The sequence below is a fragment of the Molothrus aeneus genome, chromosome 1 (genome assembly GCF_037042795.1).
Source record: "Molothrus aeneus isolate 106 chromosome 1, BPBGC_Maene_1.0, whole genome shotgun sequence".
NCBI lineage: Eukaryota > Metazoa > Chordata > Aves > Passeriformes > Icteridae > Molothrus > Molothrus aeneus.
The window spans coordinates 46,426,230-46,452,334 of record NC_089646.1 but is presented as its reverse complement, the minus strand read 5'-3'; the positions used below and the strand labels follow the sequence as shown (position 1 = coordinate 46,452,334).

General features: G+C 46.7%; 2 protein-coding genes across 2 annotated transcripts; one reads left to right on the top strand and one right to left on the bottom strand.

The window, feature by feature from the left end:
* Window positions 1-40: 40 nt before the first annotated feature.
* Window positions 41-20,035, top strand: SLC6A20 (solute carrier family 6 member 20). Its single transcript, XM_066556287.1, has 11 exons — window positions 41-2,326; window positions 10,413-10,553; window positions 11,276-11,367; window positions 12,062-12,289; window positions 13,254-13,364; window positions 13,733-13,974; window positions 14,843-15,005; window positions 15,298-15,502; window positions 16,275-16,434; window positions 17,452-17,617; window positions 18,540-20,035. The coding sequence occupies exons 1-11, from the start codon at window positions 2,092-2,094 to the stop codon at window positions 18,687-18,689; spliced, it is 1,893 nt and encodes a 630-aa protein (XP_066412384.1). The 5' UTR covers window positions 41-2,091; the 3' UTR covers window positions 18,690-20,035.
* On the bottom strand, window positions 19,498-25,755 carry SNRPD1 (small nuclear ribonucleoprotein D1 polypeptide). Its single transcript, XM_066556315.1, has 4 exons — window positions 25,638-25,755; window positions 25,018-25,094; window positions 22,406-22,597; window positions 19,498-20,163 (listed from the first exon to the last, which is right to left on the bottom strand). The coding sequence occupies exons 1-4, from the start codon at window positions 25,649-25,651 to the stop codon at window positions 20,087-20,089; spliced, it is 360 nt and encodes a 119-aa protein (XP_066412412.1). The 5' UTR covers window positions 25,652-25,755; the 3' UTR covers window positions 19,498-20,086.
* Window positions 25,756-26,105: the final 350 nt, after the last annotated feature.

Sequence of the window (26,105 nt, the reverse complement as noted above, 5' to 3'; positions counted from 1 at the left end):
ATAGGAGTGTTTTGTATAGCTGTTTTTTTAATATCTGTAAGACTGGGTGGCAGATCAGTAAAGTATCTTGCTAGAAATGAGAATATGTAAATTACAGATTCGTGCTCAAAGCCACGTCATGTCAAACATCTGTAAAAGAGAGTAGCAGTGACAGGGCTGAGGGTGTTTGTGTTACAGAAACTGGCATTTAACAATGTTTTTCTCAGGAGCTGCTTGAACTGAAACGGATCTTTTTTCCTCATTATTTCTTTAACAAGCAAAGCTGTTAAAATTGCTTAACTCAAATCTGCCATACACTTGCAGTCTGAGTTCTTCTTTTTTCCCTAAGTTTATGTTTTCATGTTTTCTGTAAGTTCTCCTGTCTTTTGCCTCTCACTGGTTAAGTGAGGTTGGTTTGAGATAAAGTCCCATGCCTGTGGCAGGATGTTATTGCTGTAGCACAATAGTAGAGAGTTATGGGGTGACATCCTCCTCATGCAGTGACAGTTAAGGTAATGAAAGGTATTCTTTTGCCCCTTGTACAGTCACTAAAATGTTAAGTTCCTAATAGGCATGTACCAAAGAGCTTTTTGGCCTGTGTTTGCTCAGAAGAACATGAGTACTTTTCTGGATGAATGTTGTGGTTTTTTCTTCATAATACCACTCACTTTATGAGATCAATTAGTATTTCTAAAATAGCAGGTGAAGGGTGAGAAAAGCCAGGGATTCTCATGACTCTTGCTGGTCTTCTCATCAGTCTTTGGCTCTAGAATACTGACTCTGTGATCATCCTTCATTATCTGTGTAGAAACCATCTCAGCAAGGAAGTACACTGTAGATGGCTAGGTCTCAGTAAATAAGTTGGCTTAGACAAGCATTGTTACACGCCTTGTTATCTCCTCAAATGAGTAAGGCAAATCTTGTAAAGAACTGTGCAGGGCAAAATTGAAACTCAGACTTTGATTTCTTGCCTTGCAGATTGCCAGTTTAGCGAGTGTGGGATCACTGAGATGCTTGCTTTTTGTGCTGCAGCATGGCTAATTAAAAGTCTTGTGTGGAGCTCTTGGTGGAAAATACATCAAATTTGACAGGTGATGTACCTGTCAAAGAAAACCTGGAGCATTATACAGTTGTGATTTTTTTTCTTGAGATAGGTACAATATTTTGAAGATGGAAATGACATCTGAACCTCTCCTGACAGTGCCTGATGTTTCTAAAACTTCACTTCTTTCCTTGAGGTGTAAATTCTAATACTCCGTTTAGCAGCCTTTGTTTCTTGTGCTGCTCAAATAGACATCATCCATTTCTTCCACTTCAGTTGTTAATTCCCTAGGTATGCCTGAAGGGAATGTTTAGAAAGAAAATTCCTGGATGACTAGCTGGTCTGCAGAAATCAGATCTCTTTCAGGCTGGTTGGGGTTTGGTTTTTGGTTTTGTTTTGGTTTTTTTCTTGCAGGCTGAAGAATATGGGAATGAAATCTAGGCATCTCAGCTTTGCTAGTACTGACTCTGACAGCCAACAAACAACCCTATGCTCCAACAGTGACTTCAGTGGTTGTTAATAAATGAGACATCCTAATGAGACCATGCATTAACCAATGATCTTTAACTGTTCATGAAGTACTCATTAACCTGTTTTTCTCTTGTGCCTAATAGCCATATAAAAAATGTCCTAAGGTGAGTACTAATACCTACATTGACACTTAACTTGCAAGCACACCTTTTTGTTTGATATTGAGACTGATATCTTGAACAGCTGAAATTTGGACATTTCCCACATACCTTACTTTTGGGAAAGCCAGTCATCTGCCAGGAGCTTAGATTTCAGACCAGCCAAAACGTTTGTAAGATTCCTTAGTTTGATTTCCCTCTTCTGGCATTATAAAAGACAGGGCTTGACCTTTGTGTGACATGAAGTGCTGTGAAACCACAGTGAAATCTTTACTGCCTCAGGAAGCAAATGTGAATCATGTTGGGATATCAGGTGGCTGAATGGATCAAGCTTAAAAGGTTAGATCTGGTCTAGAAGGATGTGCCTTCTAAAACATTGTGAAGTGATTTGAAGGTAAGTTTGTATATGAGCAGGTAAGAATTGTTATTGTAATTGTTACCATGGTTATTTTTGTAACTGACTTTGAGCAGAGAATGTGCCTACAGAGTTACCCTGTGTTTGTTAATTTTTACAACATCCCAGGGAAGGTGTTATCCCAGGATTCCTGCCGTGCTCTGGCTGCCCACAGACTCTCCCTGAAGATGTCTAGATGTGCCCTCCTTAACAGGGTCTCCTCTTGGACATATCCTGACACATTAGGCAGCTTCTTTGGAGTCAGCTCTTCTCCAAATAAAGGTGGGTAGGTACATGTCATTCTGTTTCAACAGAAAGTTTTGTTTGTTAATTATTTTAAAATTCTTTTTAGGAACTTGTTGATGTAGTGCCTTGGAGTGTGCAGGACTGTGGCAGGGCAGCTCACGACTGACAGCTACTGGTGAATAAGAGAGCTGCCCAGAGACCTCCCCAGAGTGCAGGCAAGCTTTGATAGAGGAAGGGGCAACTGGCAGGTGACAAGCAGAAGAACTGACTGAGTAATCCAGCTATCTTTTAGTGACATGCCAGTTTCTGACTCTCATTTGACACAGATCAGTTTTGAAGTCTGGGTGAATTAGGTACAATTCTAAGAATCCAAACTTTATGGAGTGAGTACCCTAAAAAATCAGACAGTCAGAAGATGGATAGAGTTGTGATGCTAAGGAAAAGCAAGGAAAATAATAGGAGAGACTGTTTTCAGGCATGCTTTTCTTGGGAGGTTGAGGTAAAGTTAAACAGTTTTAGGGGTGTTTGAGAGGCTGGAAATGACTTCAGGGTAGAGGCCTTAAAGGCATCATCTACAGTTTGGAACTAAGCAGCAAGTAGTAGTGATAAACTGGAAGGAATAATTGTAATCCTAGTAACTGCTTAGAGGAGTAACTGTAACCTCCAATTACTCATAGAGCAATTGCCCAACAGTTGTCATGGCCTATGAGTTGTCAAAAATCCAGATGGATTATTTCTTTCTCCTAAGGTAAGGAAATAGGCATCTTAGGGTAGCTACTGTCAACAGTGAATCCCAACAGAAAACCCATATGTGGAAGCTGCTACTCCCTTGTCTGCATATCTGCTTCCCATGACAGCATCAGTAAATACATGCAGAGGCTGCAGACACTCCACGCCTTTGCTTTGATTGTCATCTGACACACTAGCAGATACACACTAGCAGTGTTTGCATCTGGAAGTGAGTTCCTCCAGGAACTGAAGATACTGAACACCAGAGCTGCTGACACTTTGTCCCCCTCCTATGTCTGGCTCACCAAGGAAAGCACAGAGGGTTTATTTTTAAATTTAAGTGGTATAGTGATACATACTGGAAGTAGCATAATAAAGGTCCAGGCTACCTGGTAGAATTTCTTCCCTTGTTTCTATGACTTTTGCCAATCAAACCATTGAGCTTCTCTCCCACCCTGAAGTCATTGTCCCCAACCTGTTGGTAGGACCCCAGATTCCCTTTTTGTTTGCATTTTAGGTAGCTGGGAGAGGCATTTGGCTTTTCACTGTACTGGCATCAAGAGACACAAGACCAGGGTTTTTAGTTGATATCTTCACTTAAGTTCTTGAGGTTTTGCTTCAGTGAGAAATGGGATTCTTTGCTTTGTTTATCAGCTTCTGACTTGGTTTATATAGGGCAATTCTCCTGGGCAGTCCCATCAGTCCCTGGTCTGCTGTGCAGATGAACCCCTTCCCTTCTCAACCACTCTGCCAAACCCCACATCTCAAATTTGTTAGGTACTAGGAGAAAAAATTCTTTCTAATCCTTCTTTAATATGAACAGTGACATGATCAAAATTTCTTCCATATGTCTATTAAAGGCTTATCTTTGTCCCTAAAGATAAAGCCAAGCCCTTCCCTAACTCAAATGAAAGCAGTTCAGAGGAGATAAAATCATGAACAACATCAGAAATAGCATATTGATAATTTGAGGTGTATATAGAAAGTCCCACAGCAAGAATTCTTGCATGTTGTCTGTTTAAATACATTTAAATATATTTAAAGTGTGTGTCCCAAGGAGCCAGTAGATGACAGGCACTTTGCTGGGTGCCTATGTGCTTGACCACCTTTAAAAAAACTCACAGTAGTCTGTGATCTGAGCTACTGATGAGACTGACATTTGTGACAGAGGCAAGGATTCATCTCATTCCACCTGAACTTCCTGATCTGGCCTGACCCAAGATGAGGACATCACACGTCTCTGCCTGCACAATCTCTTCCAGTCCATTAGTAAACTAGTTTGAAATGTAATGGGAAGGAGGTACAGAGCCAAGGAAATCTTTAACTTGATGATGCTCATCAGTAGGAGTAATCTATTCACACAGAAGCAACCCAAGTGGTAGCAATGTGCTATTTTTTAAGGCTGTCCCGTCAGCAAATTATTTAATACTGTAAGCTATTTTTACACATAATTTATAATAAATCCCACTGCCAGGGACAGGCATTTGACTTTTTACTAATTTCTGGAAGTTTTCCTGATGTGGGACAACTCACATTCTCTGTGTGTGTCTTTCAGTTTAACAGCTTATGGATTTAAAATTACTTTGTATTATTCCTTCTGGCAGAATTCTGGGTTATACCCATGAGACATATTGCCAGGGCTAGCTGGCATGCTGCAGTTCTGCAGGCAAGACAAGAACTGCGTGGATACTGCAAAAAAAAATCACAAACTCCCTCAAAACTACAGGCAGCTTTGGCAAACCCTGATGTTTTCCAGTGAGAACTTAGATCTCTAGCACCACTAAAACACACCCCAAAGAATGGATGCACTTACAGGAGATGTGTACCATCACATGCTTTAGCAGACACAAAAGTGGTGTCCCACTTTGTGACTTTGGTAATACAGGTGGCTGGTCAGCAGGTCCACCTGAGTGCTGCTGCTGGGCTCAGCAGCACTGCAGGACACACTCTGCAGTTCAGGCTCCTGTCCAGAGCCCCCAGGGTTGGAGTTCTCACCCATACCCACAGCTGGAGGCTTTGGCTCAGCCAGTGCCCAATGGGATGCTGGATCAGCACACCCAGAACTGGCTGGGACCAAATTCCTGGTGCTGGAGGAATGAGACTGACAGCATCTGAGTCATACTTGTAAAATGATCCTGAAAGGTGCCCTGGAAAAACCCCATTTAAACAGAGGAAGGAAGGTGAGTCCCTGGAGTTGCTCAGCTACTTTTTATTGCTGCAGACGCTGCTGGCAGCCTCCTTCACTGGGAGACCTGTCCAAAGTGGTTGAGCTCAAAGTGTACCTTGGCAGGGGCCCAAACACACAGGGTTCATGTTCAGACATGGCACCTCAGTGTGCCTTCAGATGACCCAAAGGTCCCCTGGATCCTCCTGCCTCCATGATGGTCACAGACACCTTTTCCCCCTGGCCTTTGTGTTTGGTCCCTGCTGCTTGAAAGTATTTTAGAACAGCAACCCCTCAGAAAAGTTCACCTGCAGCAGTGGGGTTTGAGCATGAGGGTGAATGAAAAAGACTGGCTGTTTCACCCTGTCACACACATGCAGAGTATGTAGAGGGAAAGCATTATTCCAGGAGGGTCAAACTTGAGTGTTGTCAAATGTGTACCAGGGTGGGGACCTGCAGGGCTGATAGGACTTGTTTCAAGGCCACTTTTGGAACTGGGGAGTGTGCTGGGTTGGTTGAGGTGAGCACCAGGGCACAGTGATAGGATGTCTGAGGATTCTGTTTATTATTACCCTAAAAGCACTGACAGTCTCTAAACCCAGTCCTAATTGTGTGGGAACCCCTCTTCTGTGCAATCAAATTCAAGCTGGTGCCTCATGCACATGAATGCCACTTGGTAGGAAGGGAGCCCTGTGGGGAAGGAGTGTCCCATTTCCAAAACCAAACTTCAGCCCCAATGTTATTTCCTCACAGCTTCAAGTTGGCATGTGAGTTACTAAAAATCCGTCAGCTCACATCCTTCCCAGTCAAGACCCAAGCAGCTATTCACCCAAAGTACCAATTTTATAGTTCTGTGTGTGTCTATAATCTATTTACCAGCATTCCTATTTCAGTATGTGCCTGTTAATAAGATTAGTAATTAAAAAGCTTGATAGGAATTGGCAAGCACAGCTCCTCCGCCTTTCCCTCCCCTCTGAGCCGGACTGGCGTGGAGTGTGAGGCACGGTTGGCAGAGTACCTGAGGGAGTGAAGGCAGGAGGCTCTGCTGCAACCTCTGCCGGCAAGAAAGCAATGGAGAAATCCAGACCCTTATGGGACAATCCCCTGCAGTTTGTTTTCGCCTGCATTTCCTATGCTGTGGGGCTGGGAAATGTGTGGAGGTTTCCATACTTATGCCAGATGTACGGAGGAGGTAAGTGGGGTTTACATTTTCTTGCTTCCCTCGAGGAGGAGTGGGGCAAGATTTAAGTGCAAAAGTATGTTGTCCATGTTAGTGCTCTGTCCACCCAGCAAGGTCCAGGGCAGAGAGGAGGTCTGGCTTTCTGTTGTTGTGCAATCTGTTTTGTTGTGGCTTTATTTTATGTATTCTTTAGCATTAGGTTTTTACCTGACAGCTGCCCCAGTATAGTGGCATTGTTTCCTGTAAGTGCAATGAAACAGTGGGAAGGTCCATGTTTTCTAAAAATACTGAGGTAGAGTGAGAGATCCAGATCCACATAGTATTCATTTATTATATTTTTGTCCCACTGAATCACTTTGAAGGTGTCAGAAATTGGTTCATGTTCTTGTACATTCACTTATGGGGACTTGGAAAATATTGAGAAGGGGAGATAATTATACTGATTTAACTTAACGATCAGCTGTATTATTTCAAGTACCTGTCATTAATATCTTTTATATAAAGCTTTGCTTTAGAAGATAATAACTTGACTGCAAATCTGCCTTGAAGTTGAAGCCTTGGCTGAAATGCCCTAATCAACAGGGGTTTCATAGCTAAAGCCTCCCAGGAACCTTTGGAAATAAGGAATAAATTGATTTGTCCTCCAAAAATAAATAAACCAACCAAAAAGACCTCAAAACCCTCTTTAAAAGTTTATCCTCCTCCTGGGTCCAAACTGAAGAAAGATGATATTTGTGGCATATATGAGCCACAGCTGTTCTTCCTTAGAAATGAAAAGTCAGATAATTAGATTAATTAAAGACCATTATTAATAATCTCCTCTAGTATACAGCTACCACAGTTTTGAAGAATCTTTAGAAACAGGCTCTCTGTAAGACAAGTTTTTTTACTTCTTCATACTTCATCTGTTGACATGGCTGGGGACTCATCTCAATCTTGAATTAAGGGACATGATGAGCATCTGCCTTATCTACTTCTGGTCTCCTTCTGCCTTTTCTTCCTTTCAGGAAGAAACACTGAGATGTTAAACAGCTTTTTGCTTTTATGCTTATTTTGCTGGCTTGTAGCTTACTTCTGAATGCACTTGTAGTGGTAACAGTTGGTTCATGCTGCTATTTGAAAAGCCATCTCAGGGCTGAGACTGCATCAAAGCTATCCTGTGGGATCAGGTCAGAAAAATCCAGATAATATGGTGGTGAAGTGTCAGTAGAAGATAGATGCTGCAGTGGCTGAAGCTTTCTTAGAGAGTTCAGATAGCAGAAATGATAGATGTGCTGTAATCTTGTGTGTATTACCCTCCATATGCTTTAAGGGTAAAGACTTCATATCTGACACTGAACTCTAGCACAAAGCTTAAAATGTGTTTCTGTACACAGTCAAACTGCACGTGATCAGTTTGCTAGTTCCCATCATGGCAGACATCCTGAAGGGCAGCAAAACTCTGACTTTTGGGGGGCTTTGGGTCATTCTTTTAATCAGCCATCTGTACTGTGATGAAAATTCTCTGAAAGGTGGTGAAAATTCTCTGAAATGTAACCAAAACTGGAACATTTGGTTAACCTGAATAGAAGCTTAAATAAGCTTCCCTGCTCATTGCAAGGGCTTTGGACTAGATGATCTTTAAAAGGTGCCTTCCAACTCAAACCATTCTATGATACACCCAAGAATTTTCTAAAAGCATGTTTTATGTTTTTCCATTATTTTTCATTATATTTTCCATTGTTTTTCTCTTTACCACTTATATTTATGTGGGGAAAAGCAGCTCTTTCTATTGTGAAATTAAAACTCCTGACAGGAGGTTTTGCTTTTCTTAATTGTTTTATCCACTGCCCTCTTAAAGAGGATTCTGTGGCTTTCCTGGGGTTCACAAAACCCACGCATACAGAACATCGTTTCAGGAACTTAAAAGGTGGATATGTCAGGCTCTGGGATTAACTAGGGGGGCGCCAGCTTGTTTGGCATCTTCCTTGCAGTAAAGCATGGAGCCAATCCCTGTCCTGCCCAGCAGGGCAATCGGGCCCTTATCACGGATGATGCTGAGTATTTGTAACCTGAGTATTTGCACTTTGTAACCTGTCATTCTGTTCATCAGCAGTTTCCCTTCTTCTCCTTCTCCTTGCTTTCCTGCTGGGAGCATGACCTGAGCAGAGCAGGGTGCATGCACCCCTCGTAGGTGCAGTTCCTCTGTCCCTAAGCGGGCTGGGCCAGGCTCCAACGAGGCTGGGCCGGGTCTGCAGCGGGGCTGGTGCTCAGCAGCGCTCAGCCCTGGGCAAGGAAGCCCCCGAGCACCAGGCAGGAGCCCGAGCAGGGCCGAGGGTGCCACTGGCCAAGCCCAGGGCCTTGAGCAGAGCCAGGGCACACTCCGCACCTTTTGCCAGCTACAGGGATCTGGCCTGGGGCTGGTTTGTGCAGACAGCTGGCACCGGAGGGAGCAACGCCCGGTGTCAGTAAGCGGGAACTTGAGTAGAGCCGATTCCCAGCTGACAAGGAGCTGGTTTATTGGCTGCCCAGAGTCACTTGTGTGAGCCGTTTTGGTTCTCCTCTTTGGGAAGAGTAGCACTAGGAGCAAGATCTGTGTGCAAACAGGATGCAGAGCAAGGGGCAGGGGCTTAGCCCTGGCACCCCAGCCGTGGGGGGACACTGGGGTGAAGAACAAGCCTGAAGGCATTTCTCCTCCTTGCCAGTTGGCACAGTCAATGCCAAACATGTGGCAGCGCTGCTGGGAGGGTGGAAAACCTTTGCAAGGCCTAATGCTGATTCCCCTGTGGTAGATGGCAGAGCTGCCTCAGTGGCTGCTGGGGCAGCTCGCACCCCACCGGCACAGAGCGGCTGCGGGAGCTCTTAAACCTCCGACGGCTCCCTTGTGGCAGAGGAAGTTATCTAACAGAGTAACAAAGGGGTTGTTAATAACAAGAGAGCTGGGAGGTGGGAAATTAATTCCCAGAATAAACCGGATTATTGCTCTGTGTTTATTTCCAGGTCTTTGCCTCAGTCGCTGCATGGAGTTCATTCCTCCACAGCGCTACACAGAGCCCATTGCAAGGAATGTTAATGCCACAGATTAAATCCTAAATAAGAGATATTTACGTAAATATTTTGGCTTGCTGTAAAAAGGGAAGCAGGGAAGCCTTCACAAAAATCCAGCTTTTGACTCAGTCAGCAGCTCTTTCTGAAGTGAGCCCCAGGTTGAATACAAGGATTTTATTTTTTTCTGGCAGAAATTTAAGCCAAAGCACATCCTGATTGCCAGACAAGAAGGTACTTTTCCTTTCCTCGCTGTCAACCTTCTCACTCCTGCTGTTCCTCTTCCACAGGAGCATCTCTGTGGCTCTCCATGTGCAGGGAAGCAGGGATGAGCAGCCCCATCCAGGAGACTCAATGCCTGTGTCCCAGGGTCTGCTCCCAGGCTGGGAGGAAAGGCTCTGGGGGAAAAGCCTTCATTCATTTGCTGGTGCTTATGGGCATTTGGGAACTTTTTTGTTTGGTTTTTTGATTGTTTTTTATTTTTAAGCAAGGCCAGACTTTAATATGTAACTCAAAACTCTCTGTTTGACACAGACATTGCTGTTACCTTTTCTTTGAGCACTTTGGGTGTGCAGCAGAACACCCCACACTGAAGTAAATCTTTCCCTCATCCTCTTTGTCTCATTATGGGTTACAAGGTTTCGCAGGTGGCTGGTTACCCTTTAACAGCCCCAGCCCCCAGCATTGCTCAAACCGCCCGGATGCATCTGGGCAGTGCTGCCGCGCAGCAGGGCCGACTAACACAGTTTAACAGCAGAAACCCCAGCCCTGCCAAGTCCCTGCGGAAAATTCCTTGTGCCCAGGCAGTCAGCGCCCACCAGCCTCTGGGACTCTGCCTGAAACCTCTGTGAGATGTCCTTCAGGATTGGGCCATGCCCTCAGTACTCCAGGTACCTGGACAGGACCAGGACCAGGCCAGCCAGCCTCTGGGGCGCTGACAGCATGACTTGAACACAAATAGGGCAAAGTGGTGTTTATCTTGCTGCTGATCTGCTGAAGGCTGACTGTTGGGTTTGTTCTCCCAGGTGGCTTTTTGATCCCATACCTCATCATGCTGATTGCCGAGGGAATGCCCCTGCTGTACTTGGAGCTGGCTGTGGGGCAGCGCATGAGGCAGGGCAGCATCGGCGCCTGGAAAATAATAAGTCCCTACCTCTGTGGTGTTGGTATGTTCTCAGTTTCCATCTTTGTTTTCCAGCATGCAGGGAACCTGGGTGATTTTAGATTGGAGAGCTTTGTCTTTCAGAAAAAACCCAGGTGGGAGCTCAGGTTTTACTGGGTTTCATCAGGCTGAGCAAAGACAGACACCTCATGGCATGCATTTATCCTGTCCCTTGTTGGGCACTGGGGCTTGCTGTGTCGGGTCTGGATTCAGAGGTGTGAGTCCCCCTGCCCGCAGGCAGACTGCCAAAATCATGTTGTGAAGGCCAGTGCTAAACCCAGCCCTTGGGGCTGCCTACACTGAGTTTTGACCCAAAGAGCACCTTCCCAATAAGCTCAACATGAGTGATAAAATGGTGCCCTAATTTCCTACTGTTCCAGTCTACCATTTACCAATGTCCACTCTTGGCTACATTTTTATATTATTAAATTACCCTGAAAACCCAAGCTATCATTAATTTGCATAAGCACACTTGTTTTTTTAATGATACATTGAATAATTCATTCCTCATGGCCCAGAGTATCAAATCCAGGTCAGGATAGTCCTGGTGGGAGGAGGAGGCACTGACTGCAGTGTCAGGGACATGCCCTGTGCACATGGCTGTGCAGGGACAAAGCCTCTCCTGTGTCAGCCATGGTGGTGCTGCTCCCACATCCCACAGATGTTGTGGAGCCCTGGGAATTTTGGGGTTTTCTGCTGACCAAGTGTCTCCCTCCATACCCACAGGAGTTGCCAGTGTTGTCGTCTCCTTCTTCCTCTCCATGTACTACAATGTGATAAATGCCTGGGCCTTCTGGTACCTCTTCCACTCCTTCCAGGTGTGTGGGCTCCCAACAGCCCAGCTTGGCCCTGCTGTGGCTGTGGAGGGTCACAGTGGCTTTTCCTTGGTGCTGGATGTTGCATGGCAACTGGGAATAGGGAGGTGGAAGGGTGTCAAAAGCTTCAGAAACCCAGGGCTTTGCTGCAGGGAAAAGTTAGGCAGTGATGTGGTCCTCCGTGGTCCTCCCAGAGACATTGGCTGTTGTCTTCTCCTCACCATGGAATTCAGGTCAAGGCCAGGCTTGTGACACTTTGGTCACATGTGCCTTGGTGCCAGGGCGCCCTGCATCCTGGGATGGGCCTGTCTGATGTCAGGGGAGAGGTTGGTCCCATGGTAGAGGCTTGGAGAGTGTCACCTCCAGGGGAGAGGGTTAAAGAGGCTCAGTCCTTGGGGAGAGAATCAGTCTGGTCATCCCCAAGGAAGAGGGACAGAGCTGATCTGTCCTTGGGTAGGGGAGTTCAGAAAGGGTCATCCCCAGGGGGGAGGATCAGAAAGCATCAGTCCTTGGGGTGAGGGTCATTGCCAAGGGAGATTGTCAAAAGAGATCATCCCCAGGGGAGAGGGTCATCCCCAACCATGCAGAGAGAAGCAAGCCCGGGCAGAAACCTGTCCTTGCCATCATCATCCTCCCCATTCCCCACTGGCACCTCGGCTCTCCCTGCCATGCCCTCACTCATGGCCCTTCCTGCCAGGACCCACTGCCATGGGCCACCTGCCCCCTCAACAGCAACCGCACGGGCTACGAGGAGGAGTGTGAGAAGACTTCATCCACGCAGTACTTCTGGTACCGGCAGACCCTGAACATCTCCCCGTCGCTGGAGGCCAGCGGCAGCATCCAGTGGGAGCAAGCGCTGTGCCTGACGCTGGCCTGGCTCGTGGTTTACCTCTGCATCCTCCGCGGCACCGCCTCCACCGGCAAGGTGAGAGCGGGCACAGCCCTGCCGAGCCCGGGCGGGACGTGCGGGGCGCTGACGGGCAGTGGGGAATGGCTGCTGCTCCTCGGGGTCAGGTATCCCCCCGAGCACCGAGCTCTGCTGCCCTGTCAAGGTGCAGCTGAAGCAGGATCAATCACAACGCTGATACTGAAAAAGTAACCCGGGGAACTCCTTTAAGCACAGCAGCTCTCTCTCATGGGCAGTTGTCAGGCTGCTGGCCATGAGGAAAGCTGCCTGCCCCAGCAGAGACGTGTCAGGAGACGTCTATTCCTTGGTCTTTGCAAGAAAAACAAGACATTACTGGGCATTTTTTGCTTGCATTTATTCACAGCAGAAGTTATGAGGAAGTGGGGAGAAAAACCCCAATGTCCTGGCTGAGCCTGCACTAAGCAGCAAACTGAGGGCTGTAATCCCCAAATCGTCTTAGCCAAATACAGAAAGCCAAGAGACTGTAAACTAGGAATAACCTCTTAAACTTGCTGCAACTGATTCAATTAAATTTTGATTCAATTTGATTAAATTCAAGTTTTATTTTGACCTTTTATGAGCTCTGCTTGCCTTCCTTATAGAGCAAACATGATGATGACGATGATAACGATGATGTGATGATCACCTTTGCCTAATGAGTTTTTGATAGATGGTTGTGAACTGGTGTTATGCCACCAAATGATATGGAACTGAGTTTGCTGCAAATATTTTAGATTTTTGTTTGATTTCCAGTCTAAGAGAAGACACTTGGAATAGTAGCACAGGTCTTCAGGATTATTAAAAACTTGTTTCCCTAAAATGTAAATCTAAAGTTAGATTTGTCTGATAATGTTTTGTTAAAGATTAATATCAGGATAACAAACACATTAATGGAAATTATTTATGTAAAGTGAGACTGACATAGCAGATTAGCTTTGTCTTACATATTCTTTAGACCAAGGTCTTTACCCTCTTTCCCCAGGTCGTCTATGTGACAGCCTCTTTGCCATACTGTGTTCTCATCATATACCTCATCAGAGGTTTAACACTTCATGGAGCTGTGAATGGGCTTGTCTACATGTTCACACCAAAGGTACAGAAAAACTGTATTGAATTCTTCAGGAAATGTTATTGGTTACTGGGCACGGAAGTTTTAAAAGGTCTTGGTCCTTCTTTTTTTTATACTGAATTTTTGCTGCAGTAACATAGGTCTGGCAGCTGGGAACCTCAGCTGGGAATGGCTGGAGGCTGCCATGGTGCCCACAAGTTGCTTGCTTTTTCCTGCAGAAAAAGACCTTCCCGTTAGCAAACCTGTTGCTTCCAGTCAGAGCAGTAACCCTGCCCAAAACCACCCCTGACCTGTAATGAGTGCACAAAGGGCCCCATCCTTGCAGGCTGGAAGGGGCAGTGCTGGGCACTTGGTGGAACTTCATGGTTTTGCTCTCTCATCTGCCTTTGCAGCTGGAGCAGCTGTCGAACCCCAAGACCTGGATCAGCGCTGCCACGCAGATCTTCTTCTCGCTGGGCCTTGGCTTTGGCAGCCTCATCGCCTTTGCCAGCTACAACGAGCCCTCCAACAACTGCCAGAGACACGCCATTATCGTGTCCCTCATCAACAGCACCACCTCCATATTCGCCAGCATCGTCACCTTCTCCATCTACGGCTTCAAGGCCACCTTTAACTACGAGAGCTGTATCAACAAGTAAGAGCCCTCTGTTTCACTGGTTTTCACTGCATGCTGTTCTGGGGCAGCTGAAGGGGGAGGTAAATAAATAACAGCACGCAGCTCTGCCAGCACTGCCCCAAGACCAGAGCTGATACTGCTCTAATAAAGCTAAAGGAGCTATTCAAAGCGATGAAGCCTGAGATGAAAGGTCAGAAAGCTTTGCCTTTTGACACCTGGGTGCTGCTTCCAGGCACAGGCCTGGTCAAGAGGGTGAGTTTGCCTGGGCAAGTCATAGAGGAACTTTCCCCTGTGTTCTTGTCCTGGCCTGTGCTCCAGGGAGTGTGGGGGAAGCTGATAAATGCAGTGATGATCAGATCCCCTTTTTTAAGGCTCAGCCCTTAAGTTCCACAAGTTCATCCTCCTTGGCTGTGATGCTCTGCAAGTGCCCAGCAGCCTGCAGGATTGTGTCCTGTAGCTGCAAGCTTGCGTGCAGTCCCTGGCACAGGGCCCATGTCAGTTACACATTTACTCATATTTTTAGAGCTTTCAATCCATCTGTTGATCAGAGAGGAAACCAAGCTGCTAGTCCTTGCTTGTTGACAAAAGACTTTAAAGTTGGTGGGGTGTGGACGTGAGACCACAGGGCAAAGGGGAAGAGACACCAGGCAGCACTGGCCAGCTCCCAAGATACCTGCCTGGGACCAGCAGTGTGGGCACAGGAGCTGCTCCCTGCAAGGCACAAATGAGCACAAGGTTGCCAGTGCCCCGGCACTGTGCTGGAAGTGCTGCTCTCACCCAGGGACACTGAAGCCCTGGCACCAGCAAAACATTCCCCTGGGGCTGATGGAGAAAAGGGATGGGGCTCTGGGCCTGAAAGCCATTAAATTCCTGTAATCCTTCCCAGGGTGATCCTGCTGCTGCTGAATGCTTTTGACCTGGAGGAAGGCTCTTTAACAGCAGACAACCTCAATGAGATGAAAGATTACCTCATGGCCACCCACCCAGAGGAATATGCCCAATTAGCACCACAGATTAAAAACTGCAGCTTGGAAGCTGAGCTAGACACGGTGAGTTGCACCACTTTGTGGTGTCTCCTTTGCTCCCATTGAGCCCAGGAGCTGCCTGGCCAGGGCTGGGGATCATTTCTACACCTCAGGATGGGGCAGGGGCTCTTGGGTCATTAGCATCCAGTGTCCATGCAGTTGGGACAAACCAGTGAAGACCTCACCTGCCTTTGCTGTACAAAGCCACAGCTCAGGTGTACATGGTCACGGCACAGAGTCACTCTCTTTTGTCCTATGTCCTTTATTGAGCTGAGGAGCTGCCTGCAACTCAGTTTTCTCCCCTTGTCTCCGTCAGGCTGTCCAGGGGACGGGACTGGCATTTATAGTCTATTCAGAAGCGATCAAAAACATGGAGGTGCCCCAGCTGTACTCTGTGCTCTACTTCTTCATGCTGCTGATGCTGGGCATTGGCAGCATGCTGGGGAACACGGCTGCCATCCTCACACCGCTGACCGACAGCAGGGTCATCGCCTCCCGCTTCCCCAAGGAGGTGATCTCGGGTAAGCACCTGCCAGGCTGCTCACAGGCCACACAGGGAGCACCTCTGTGAGTGTGTGTGTGTGTGTGTGTGTGTGTGTGCACAAGCTGTGGTGTCCACTGCCATTGAGTGAAGTGCCACTCCACTCTCTGACCTCGGGTGGAGCAGGGAATAGCAAATACGCTGCTGGAAGGGTTTGCCTGCCCTTGTGAAATCCTGCCCATCCTGTGCAGGCCTTTCCCTTGGGAGCTCCCAAAGCAACAGGGCAGTCATGGGTGTGTATTTCCAGGCTTCCCGACACACCCCAGCTCCTTCAGACTCGTGTCTCCTGACTGGTGAAGCTCAAAGGGAGGATACAAATGGCAGCATAGTTGCAGCAAGCAGCTGTTCAGTCACATTGCCAGTATCCCAACTATGAACCACCTCAGCCATTGGTCAAAAGAAATAAGTGCTCCTTTCTGGGCATGGAAATCAGTTTTAAAAAACTTGTTTTCGCTGGACACCCAGCAACAACAGCAGATGCTGCATGCACGTGTGACATGGCTGTAGCTAATATTTGGCTGTCTTGGCCATGTCTGGATGATGTGCTGTGACTGTGCAGGTCTAAAGAGCAGCAGTTTAATAACAGTCACCCATGCTAAGGGGCAGGTCTTTTCCACAGGGAAAAGAAAATTCTTCTCCTCAGAGAGCTGCTCAGCAGAAATCCCACCAGCTTGTTAGTCACAACAAGCGTGACATTGTCCCTACACAAACTTCCAGGTGTAATGGCAGGATCCCTGTTTTTATCCACACAGGTGTTGTGTGTTTCGTGAATTGTATAATTGGCCTGATCTTCACCATGGAGGCTGGAAATTACTGGTTTGACATCTTCAACGACTACGCAGCCACCCTCTCGCTGCTGCTCATCGTGCTGGTGGAAACCATCGCTGTGTGTTACATCTATGGCATAAGGAGGTAAAGCTGGAGCCCTGCTTCCTTCATAGTGTCACAGCTGGGGAGCAGCCACAGGCCAGGAATAGAAATACTGCCTTGGGATGAACATTTTTTCCTGTGCTATAGGATCAGCAAGGGGATGGGGGTCTCCCCTGCCCTGCAGACCCCTTCTGGGGCCCTGGCTCAGGGCTGTGAGGGGCCAGGCTGGGCTGACAGGGCAGTACTAAGGAGTTGTACACACAGCTCCCTGCTCTTGTCTTCGGTCTCAGGAGCAACTTCTGCCAAAACTCTGCTCCTCCCATGACAGGAATTCAGCACGAGCACAAGAGTGCCAGTAAGTCTGGTTTCAAAGGTGGTCACCTTGCACATTGTTTGTCTCCCAAGTCAATCCTTGTGGGTAAAAGGAAGCTCTGGAATCAGGAGAAGTTTTGAACAGCAGAGGCATTTGAAAATAGCTGAAAGGAAAGGCTTCAGCATTTGCTTTGTTAGTCTGCCAGCACAGAGGGTGTCCAGGCACATATGTGGGTATTTCCTCCCTGATGAATTCAAAGCATTTGAGTAAGATCCAGGTGTCCTGTGAGATTTTAGGTACCATTCCCAGTGTCAGTACTTCCCCATAGACAGTCAGGTAACAGCACTGAGAACACTCAGCTACACAAACCCAGCTGTTTTCTCCACAGTACTACAGCATCATTCTTTCTCTCTGTCAGCTGACACCAGTAACAGCCCAAGCTTATGCTTCAGGCAGAACTTTCTTGTTGTATCTATTTCTAGCTACTCTCTGCAACTTGGGATTCTCTTGGAAGCCTCACTGTCTTTGTTGACTTCCCCCTCACTGTGATTATAGTGAGCCAGCTTTTCAGATAATTCTCTGCTCATTTGTGGTCAACTGTACAACCCTCCCTCATCTGGCATCCTCAATTCTGTAGGCAGCTTTTGAAGTAACTCAGAACAAGGTATTCATCAAGTATCTGTAGCCAGTCTCAAAAATACGTGTTCGGTTTTCTTCACAAAAATGTTTGGTTTTCTTTTGAACAGATTTGAGAAAGATCTTTACACCATGATTGGACACAAGCCAAACTGGTATTGGAAAATTATGTGGGCTTTTGTTAGTCCACTGCTTATTATAAGCCTATTTATTTTTTACCTCACCGACTACATCCTCACAGGAACATTGCAATACCAAGCATGGGATGCCACACAGGTAAGAGTTTTGGGTCTGGGCTTTTTTTCTGGTTTAGACCTTCCTTATTTCCTGCAAGCATACAAGCTTCTAAGCTTCTAACTACACTCTTCCACAAAATGGTGTTCTGAAAGCCAGTAGCTGGAGTCAGGGCCATCCCTTAATTTCGTGGAAAGGAAAACCAGGGAAAACTTGACTTAGTGATGATGCAGTGATTCTGTAGAATCAACTAATTTCCCTCTGTGATTCTTAATCGACCCTTCATAGAATTACATTTCATTCATGTTGAAGACCCAAAATCATCTTTAAAAATACACTTTAAAACCCCCTACTTTTTAAGCGTATTTACTTTGAACAAAATTAGTGGTACTTTATGAGAGCTGAGCTGCTGCTAGAATAGTTTTCCTAATTTCCATATACATTTTTCTTCATGGCCAGGACACTTTCTTAAGAATACTGGCCTGTGCATTTGTCACAGAGCAATTACTAATGGATAAGCAATCACTGGTTTTGTAACATTTTGTGGAAATGTTTCCATCATGCAGGAACAAAGCACATAATTGTTTTCATGTCATGGCCAATTTAGGACTCGTGGCAGGCCTGGCCTGTTGACTGGGTGTCAGCATGAGCCCACAGGCTCCAGGAGAGCAACAGAGCCCTGACAGAGGTCAGGGCCCAGCCACCTCATTAAGAAACACAAATCAAGCCAAAATCTGCTCTTTACCAAAGCTTGCAGAAGTTTACCCTGATCCTGTTGTTAGCAGCTCTGTTCTTGTCAGTTTTCAGTGTGTGTGGTTGGACAGAGAACACCAAGGGCAGCTGTGAGCTGCCACAGACTGCAAATGCTTCTCAGAGGTCCTGCTTAGGTCCATACCCACAGCTCTGCTCCTAGCCCGACTCTGGGACAGATCCCACAGATCCCACTCTGTTTTCTCCCTTGCAGGGCCAGCTGGTGACCAAGGATTACCCAGGCTATGCCCTAGCGGTGATCGGGCTGCTGGTGGCATCATCCACCATGTGCATCCCCCTGGGAGCACTAATGACTTTTGTAAGGAAGAGACTGAAGAGGGAACGAGTCTCAACTGTGGCATGAAAGCTGACAGCTGGATTTGGGAGGACCTTACCCCCATCACCAGTGACCGGGCACTTCTGGAAGACAGCAGCAACCATTATTTGTAGCAGCTACTTATAGAGTTGAGAATGGTGGGTGCTATATTGACCAAAAAGTGCTCTTGAGAAGTTCCACAATGGTTTGGGGAAAAAAAGCTCTTCTGTAACAAGATGAAGCTTTAAAGCGGCCTCTGTAAGAGGTGAGAAGGAGAAGAGCAGCTCACAAAATGCCAGCTAGCACAAATTAACCAGCACATCAGCCCATTACACGTTAGGTGATTCTTTTCCACTGTTGTAGCACTGCCGGTGTGGAAACATGACCAACCAAGCATGTTCCTGCACCAATTTACCAGCAAATGCCCCCAAACCATTCAAGACACTTAAGCATACTCATTGTTTGAAATGACATCTGTATTTCATAAACAGGTGAAACTGCTGAAGTCTGGCACTGAGAATGTGACAATTGCTTTGCTACATGGGGAATAATCAGCAGGATGGCACTGGGAGATAAATGTGGCCAATGTGGCTTCTTTTATACTTGTGTCCAGCAAAGCAGTGAATATATATATTTATATTTGCATATATCTATATATATGCACACATATGTGTGAGCTGCACAAGTTCTCCCACCTCCAGAAGTAAGCTTCCAATTCCAGCATGCAACTGTGCGCTGTGCTGTACTTTGTATTTTCTAGGGATGTACTCTAAGTACACTGGAAGATATCTGTGATAAAGCTGCTTTACGAGCCCCACCTAAACAACAGTATGCCATATAATTAGCTTTGACAAAGTTCATATCCAGGTATTCTTTAATCATCAATGTAACAATCCAGCAGTTCCATGGACCTGTTTAATTTCCCTGTGCAAATGTTTTATAAAGAAAGCAACATTGTTTAAATTGCAAGCTTCATGTAATAGAAAACATTAAAATTATATCTATGAACTTTAGAAAAGGTTGCTCTGAAGAACAGTATTAGAGACACAGTCATGGGACAGGGGTTCTTAATACAGCATCTTAACTATGGAACCATTAGAAGATGGCAAGTGCCTTAGAAAAGAGGGATTCATTTCAAACACTGTGAAAGCACAACACAAGTCTCTCGTTCTGGGGCAAAAAGCAAGAGGAATTGTACAGCCCCCAGGGATGGGCAAAATCTCGACAGTGACAACCAAGATCTGTATAGTCTGCAACAGCCCTAGAAAAAGAACACACCTGCCTCCCTCCCCAGGCTTTGCTAACAAAGGAAAGACACCTTTTCACATTTCTGTTTATTAAAAATGGATACCATAAACAACACCTGTACAAAATAAACCTGAAATTGCCTAGAATATGGTAATTGCCCAAAATTGCCCAGAAATTGCCCAGAATATGATGAGAAGTTATCGTCTTGGGCCTCCTCTTCCTCTTCCACGACCTCGGCCTCTGCCACGGCCTCTTCCACGGCCTCTTCCAGCAACTTGGCAGGCAAAAGAAAAAGAGAAAATAAAGTGAGACCAAGGAATCCTTTCTTTTTGATTAAAACATTCTGTATCGAGCATAATCACCACACTGCTTCCCTGTGATAAGACATTACATTAGGTATTAAGTCTGTTAATGCTCAGTAAGTTTCATGTAATATTTTCATCTTTTGTGTTAGTTCTTCCAGTATACAACATCCAGAGACTACTGTCTGTCCTTGGATTCACTGCAGAAAACAAGGACATAAAATAGTTGGCTGCTCCCAAATGACTGGGTAATCTGACAGGAAACCAGGATTCATTCTTTTTATATATATATACAGTCTAGTTTTTTTTAGAGAGAAATGCAAATTTTGACAAACTGTGAGATTCCCAAACCCATCTTGTCTCAGGCACCATGTGGAAGGTCAGCGTTTTGAAAGGATCCCAGCATCCACCAGCTCCTACTGGTCTCAGTGATGCCTCTGCCAATTGCAGGTGTGATTCTAAGGCAAAGGTCTTGACTGTGTGCTCCCAGTTTTAATTACTGCTATTTAATTGTAAAGGGAAGACAGAATCATAGGACAGTGCAGGCCACAAGCAACTCCTGAATATCATATGATCCATAAGGTGAGAACGTGCCTTTGCATCCCTGTCTCCCAAAGAAATGTGACCCACCAGGTTGCAAGGACACTCTGCAAACTTTAGATTATTGGTTCACTTCAAAGGTGTTTGTGAGTGCAGGGCTCACAAAGATGCTGAAAACTCTGCAGCAGTGGGTGGCTCTCTAAGAGACACCCACTGGCACCCACATTCAAGCAGCAGGCTGATTATTCTGGGATGCAGGTTAGAAATTCGGAAGAGACAGAAGGAGGAGAGACACAGGACAAATTTGACTTAAGCAAGGTGTCATTATATTGCTGGTAATACACTGACCCTGTAAAATCCATGGAAGCATCAGCCCCAGCTGGATGACAGCATCAGGAGGCAGCTGTGCTCACCAAGTGCCAGCACGCTTGGACACAAGGCACACGTGGCACACACAGCCCAGCCAGTATCCTGCCCTTTCCTCACCACTTGCTAAGGACAGAATCAAGGGTTTTACACTGCTGAAGCCCAAGGGCATTCATGGATTAAGGCAAAGCACAGCACAGCTTTGGTCTGAGAGCACTTCCATGCAGTGGGGATGCAGGGAGCATCAAATGGAGGTAACTGGAGCTATCAGGGCTGCTTCCCCAAAGCTGACACCAAGTAGGGATGTTCTCGTTCACATCACGACGTGAGGTTCAGGAAAAAGCAATCCAACCACACTCATTTCTCCGCGTGGTCAGATTGTTTTAATGAACTTGAGAGGAGCAAAGCCCCTCTGAGAGCTTTATCCTTATTGCCCACCAAGGCAGCAGCTGCAGCGCTCACACTCGGTGCTGCACAGCTGAGGTTCTCCACCAATGCAGAACACCCTGCACGCCCACATACTTCAACACTAATTACAGGAGAAATGGTACAACATGATTCTAGAGCACAATTAGCTTTCACTTACAGCTCACTGTTTTTAAAACACACAGATTAACTGGTGGGCAAAATATATACTGCTGCTGATTTCCTGGGGTTTACTGGAGACTCATCTTCAGTAGTGTGGATTAAACTTGAGTTATAGTCTATACTGTTAGGCTTCCAAAAAGAAAGATTTTTATTCAGCATCACTTTGAAAAAAAAAGTTCCAGGAAGAGCAGAAGAGCTGTGACTGGAACACTACTGGGAGCCAAAGCTGAAGATGCACTCACTGGAATACAGCCTTGATTCCCTCAGGTTCTCAAGTCTATCAAATTCACTGATACCATTTTTATCCCCCACCAAATTTCAGTGAACCATTCAACACCATCTGAGATAAGGTCCTGCACTTATTATCTGTGTGAAGCTCCCCATACAAACTGAGGAAACACAGACACCTGGGGAAGAGGAAGTAAATCTCTTTGGGTGCCAACTGTAAGACTCAGTTAGGTTAAGACTTACTCAAGCTGATAAACATTTACATTTTGAAAAACAGAAAAGCCATAACACAACTTCATGTGAATGAAGCTCTGCAGATGCCAAGGAGGTGGGCAAGGCAGTCTGAGCCAGTGCCATGTCAAACCCTTGGGGATGAAGGAATTCAGTGCCAAATGCAGACACCGACAGACTCCAATCAGACGCCTTCAGACACACAGTACTAAATTGCACACAAAGGCAGAACAAACACAGACTAGGAAAGCACAAACTCACCTGCTTCTCTTTTCTTGGATTTGACTTTTGGTTCAACATCCACTAGCAAAGTATCCAGAGGCAAACTGTCAGGCAGAATGAAGTAGCGGATGTTGTTCCCTCGAATACTCAGGGTCTCCAGCTGTACGGGCTCTCTGTTCTTCAGAGTCATTTTCACTGCTTTCAGGTGTGTGTTCATACTCACATCCACTCCTGAAACAACACAAGCCTCATTTCAGGGACAAGGTCTCTTGTTGCCTGCTTTTAAGTGCACACATGAAATGAGATTTATCCTGTTCATCAACACCTGCTTCTACCACTCATGAATTACTTCAGTCTGTCACAGAATGGAACTACATCTCTTTTCTCTCTTGAATTACCCAGTTACCATGAGAGGCCTTTAGCTCCTCATGGTTAGAGATCTTTATCCAGGTCCTGGCAATAGCTGTTTTGTAAATGGTTAAAATAACTCCTCTGAACAACAAATAAACTGCTGCTTAATACAGAAGGCTAATACTAATCTTTAGTCCTTTAAAAAGAAGAAAAACAACCCTTGGAGAAGAAAAAATAACACGGGCAAATTCCTTTTTCTGTAAATCTTAGGAAAATCCAACCACAAAAGCAACATTTACCTCCTGATAAAATACATTCAACACCAGAGTGAATTCTCTGTGAAAATTCAGAAAATATCCCACTGCAAGGAACAACCACTGTGGTTACAAACTCTGAGAACAGCCAGTACACAAGAATTGTATGGAATCAGTACTGTGTACACTATGCTGTGTTATGCACAATTCCAAACTGGAAAAAACACCTCAGCTGGATGCATGTACTGTGTAATAGCTGTGAGGAGCAATTAAAAAAAAAAAAAACAAACCCAAAGTTTTTATTTTGCATAGAGCTTTAGGTGGGATCTGATCTCCAGCTATGAAGATCAAAATGACAGTGATTTTATTTTTCTGTCTGTCCCCCTCCCTCTGGATTTTACACAGCTCCACCTGACCCAGTCCCTTGGCTGCTGTGAGGGGCATTACACAAAACCTGCCCCTTCATCCCTGCTCCTGCCCTGGAGCTGGGAGGAAGAGGACATTGTGCAATGTTTTTGCAGATTCTTACCAGAAAATGAGAGAAGCTTTGCTCAACAATTAAGCCTGAAAGAGCAGCGAGGTCAGGAGCCCAGCAGAGTGTTTGCTTCCCATCTGGCTGGGTTCAGCAGAGCGTGCTGCAATCGGGCACCGAGCTGGCTCCCTCAGCTCTTAATCAAAGCTGATGGACCTGGCTGCAAAATAATGCCAGTTTTGAACTCTGCCAAATCCCCACGGATTGCTGCTGGCCAAAACAGCACCTCAACAATCCTCTAGAATAAAACTCAAACTCAACAAGAGTTGTATCTTTTTTTTTTTTTTTTTTCCAAGAGTGCGGGGGCAGAAGAGCTTCTGAAAGCCACCTGGGGGTGAGTTTAGTAAGGGAGATGCAGCAGCTTCCTCGGCTCAGCCCTGAGGGTTTGCCTCATTAAACACAACACGCCCCACCCACATCTACCTGCTCTAAGTACAGCTCAAGGGAACACTCTCAGAGCAACGTCCCTCACTGAGGTTATTAAAGAAAACAAAATGGCTTGCACATGTTTTAATATGTGAGAACTACTTAACGAACCCTGCAGAATTCCCTGCAACTTTCAGCTCAGTGGTATAAAGAAGCACCTGGTAATCAGGAACCCCCAGGAAAGCACAGGACAGACCTCTGGCAGCAGAGGGGGAGCAGATTCTCTTGGCCAGGATTCCTCTTTGCCCTGTATCCCACACCCAGCTCTGCCGTTCTCAAACCCGCCTCTCACACAATCAAACATATGCAAATATGCATTTCCATCTAGACTTGCTTTAACAAAAACGTGCTCAACAGGAATAATTATTTTTTAGTCTACATGCAAAATTTAACCAATTTTAGCCCACATCAGCTGGAAAAGGCTGCCCAGAGAAGCTGTGGATACCCCATCCCTGGCAGTGTTCCAGGCCAGGCTGGATGGGCCTTTGAGCAACCTGGTCTACTGGAGGGTATCCCTGCACATGGCAGAGGGTTAGAAATGGATAATCTTTAATGTCCCTTCCAACCCAAACCATTCTGTGACTCTGTGACCGTGCTACTAAAATGACAAGAGACTACCGAGCAAGGTTTGGAAGAGTTTGCTTCCTTCCTCCCCCTGAGCCTGTCTGCAAAGCTGCAGCTGGGCTCAGAGGCTCCCAGTGCTGCAGCAGATTTACAGCTCCCAGCAGAACCTCTAAAACAAATCTCTGAGCATGGATGGACTCACCCACTACTGCACATCAAAGACAATCCGTGACCCACTGAAATTCCCAAGTATTTTCGTGGTTCCCTATGGAGAGCTGGCTGGTCACAGCTCCCGACTGTTCCCAGCAACCCCCGACAATTTCCAGACACTTTTGCAACACAAACACACCTCACGCTTGCACATAAAGCTATGAATTGAATTACAAAGCCCATCTCCGGCACTTCCCTGTGCCGGTCCCCGCAAGAGGGAGCACAGGACAAAAAACTCATTCAAGCCAGGACTGCCAATTGTCTGTCGAAAGGCAACCGGGAGTATTTTGCTGCATCCTCCCATCCTTCCGTACCTGTGATCGTTCCATGCACCTGCGTCCCATTCTTCAGCTCAATGGTCACAGTCTCATGGCTCAGCTTCATTAGAAACCTGGGAATTAAAAACGCATTTAAAAAAACCCCATCCCGTTCACTTCCACACAAAGCCGTACGTGTTGGACAAGCAGCACCCAGCAGTTCGGCATCCTGAGCTCCCTCGGACGGCGCTCACGGATTCTGCCGGGAATGTTCAGTGACACACTCCACGTCCTACCCAGCCACCGGGAGCTGGGACGCTTCAGTGACACTACTGCCGGATCCAGCATCTACTTCCAGGCCAAACGGCCATTATTGTACGGAGAAGGAACCATTTTAAAAGTCGTTACAATCGCGGGAAGGCAACGCCAGCCCACTCCGGGGGGTTTCCCTCCAAAAAGTGGGACGGGGGCTTTGCTGAGCGACCCGCGCAGGCCCCGGCTCGCAGCGGGGTCCCCGCCCGGTCCTGTCCAGCCCATCCCGGGCCGCCCCCGCTCCCGCCCGCGGTGAGGGGAGAGCGCGGGGCGGCCCTGAGGGCGCGGGCTCGCCCGGCGCTGCCGCTGCGGCCGGGCGCGGGCAATCCGCCTCCATCCATCCCCATCCGCGCCCACTCGCTCACCTGACGAGCTTCATGGCGGCGGGCGGGCGGCCCCGGGCGCGGAGCGGCGGCGGGCGGGGAGCCCCGGGCGAGCGGAGCCCCTGGCACGGTGGGGCGGAGGCACCTCTCGGTCAGGCCGCGCCGGGCCGCGCGCGCCAGGACGCTGCCAGCACAGCGCCCCCTAGCGGGCGGGCGGACCCTTAGCGAGCGCCGGCAGCGCCCGGTGCCGCCCGTGGGGGAGAGGGCGGGGAAAAGGTGAGAAGGTGGAAAAGAGGGATGGGGGAAAAAATGTGAATAGAAGGGAGGGGACTTGGTCTATAAAAGCCTGGCTGTTCGTAAGGTTTTACATCTACCAGCTCGCCTTCCTTAATTAAAAATAAATGCTAGAAAAAAGAAAAAAGTACTTTGTTTTAAACCTGCTTTGAGCTGTACAAATAGGAAAAAAATCCAAAGCCTAGAACCTGTAAAACACTAATTTATAGTAAAAAA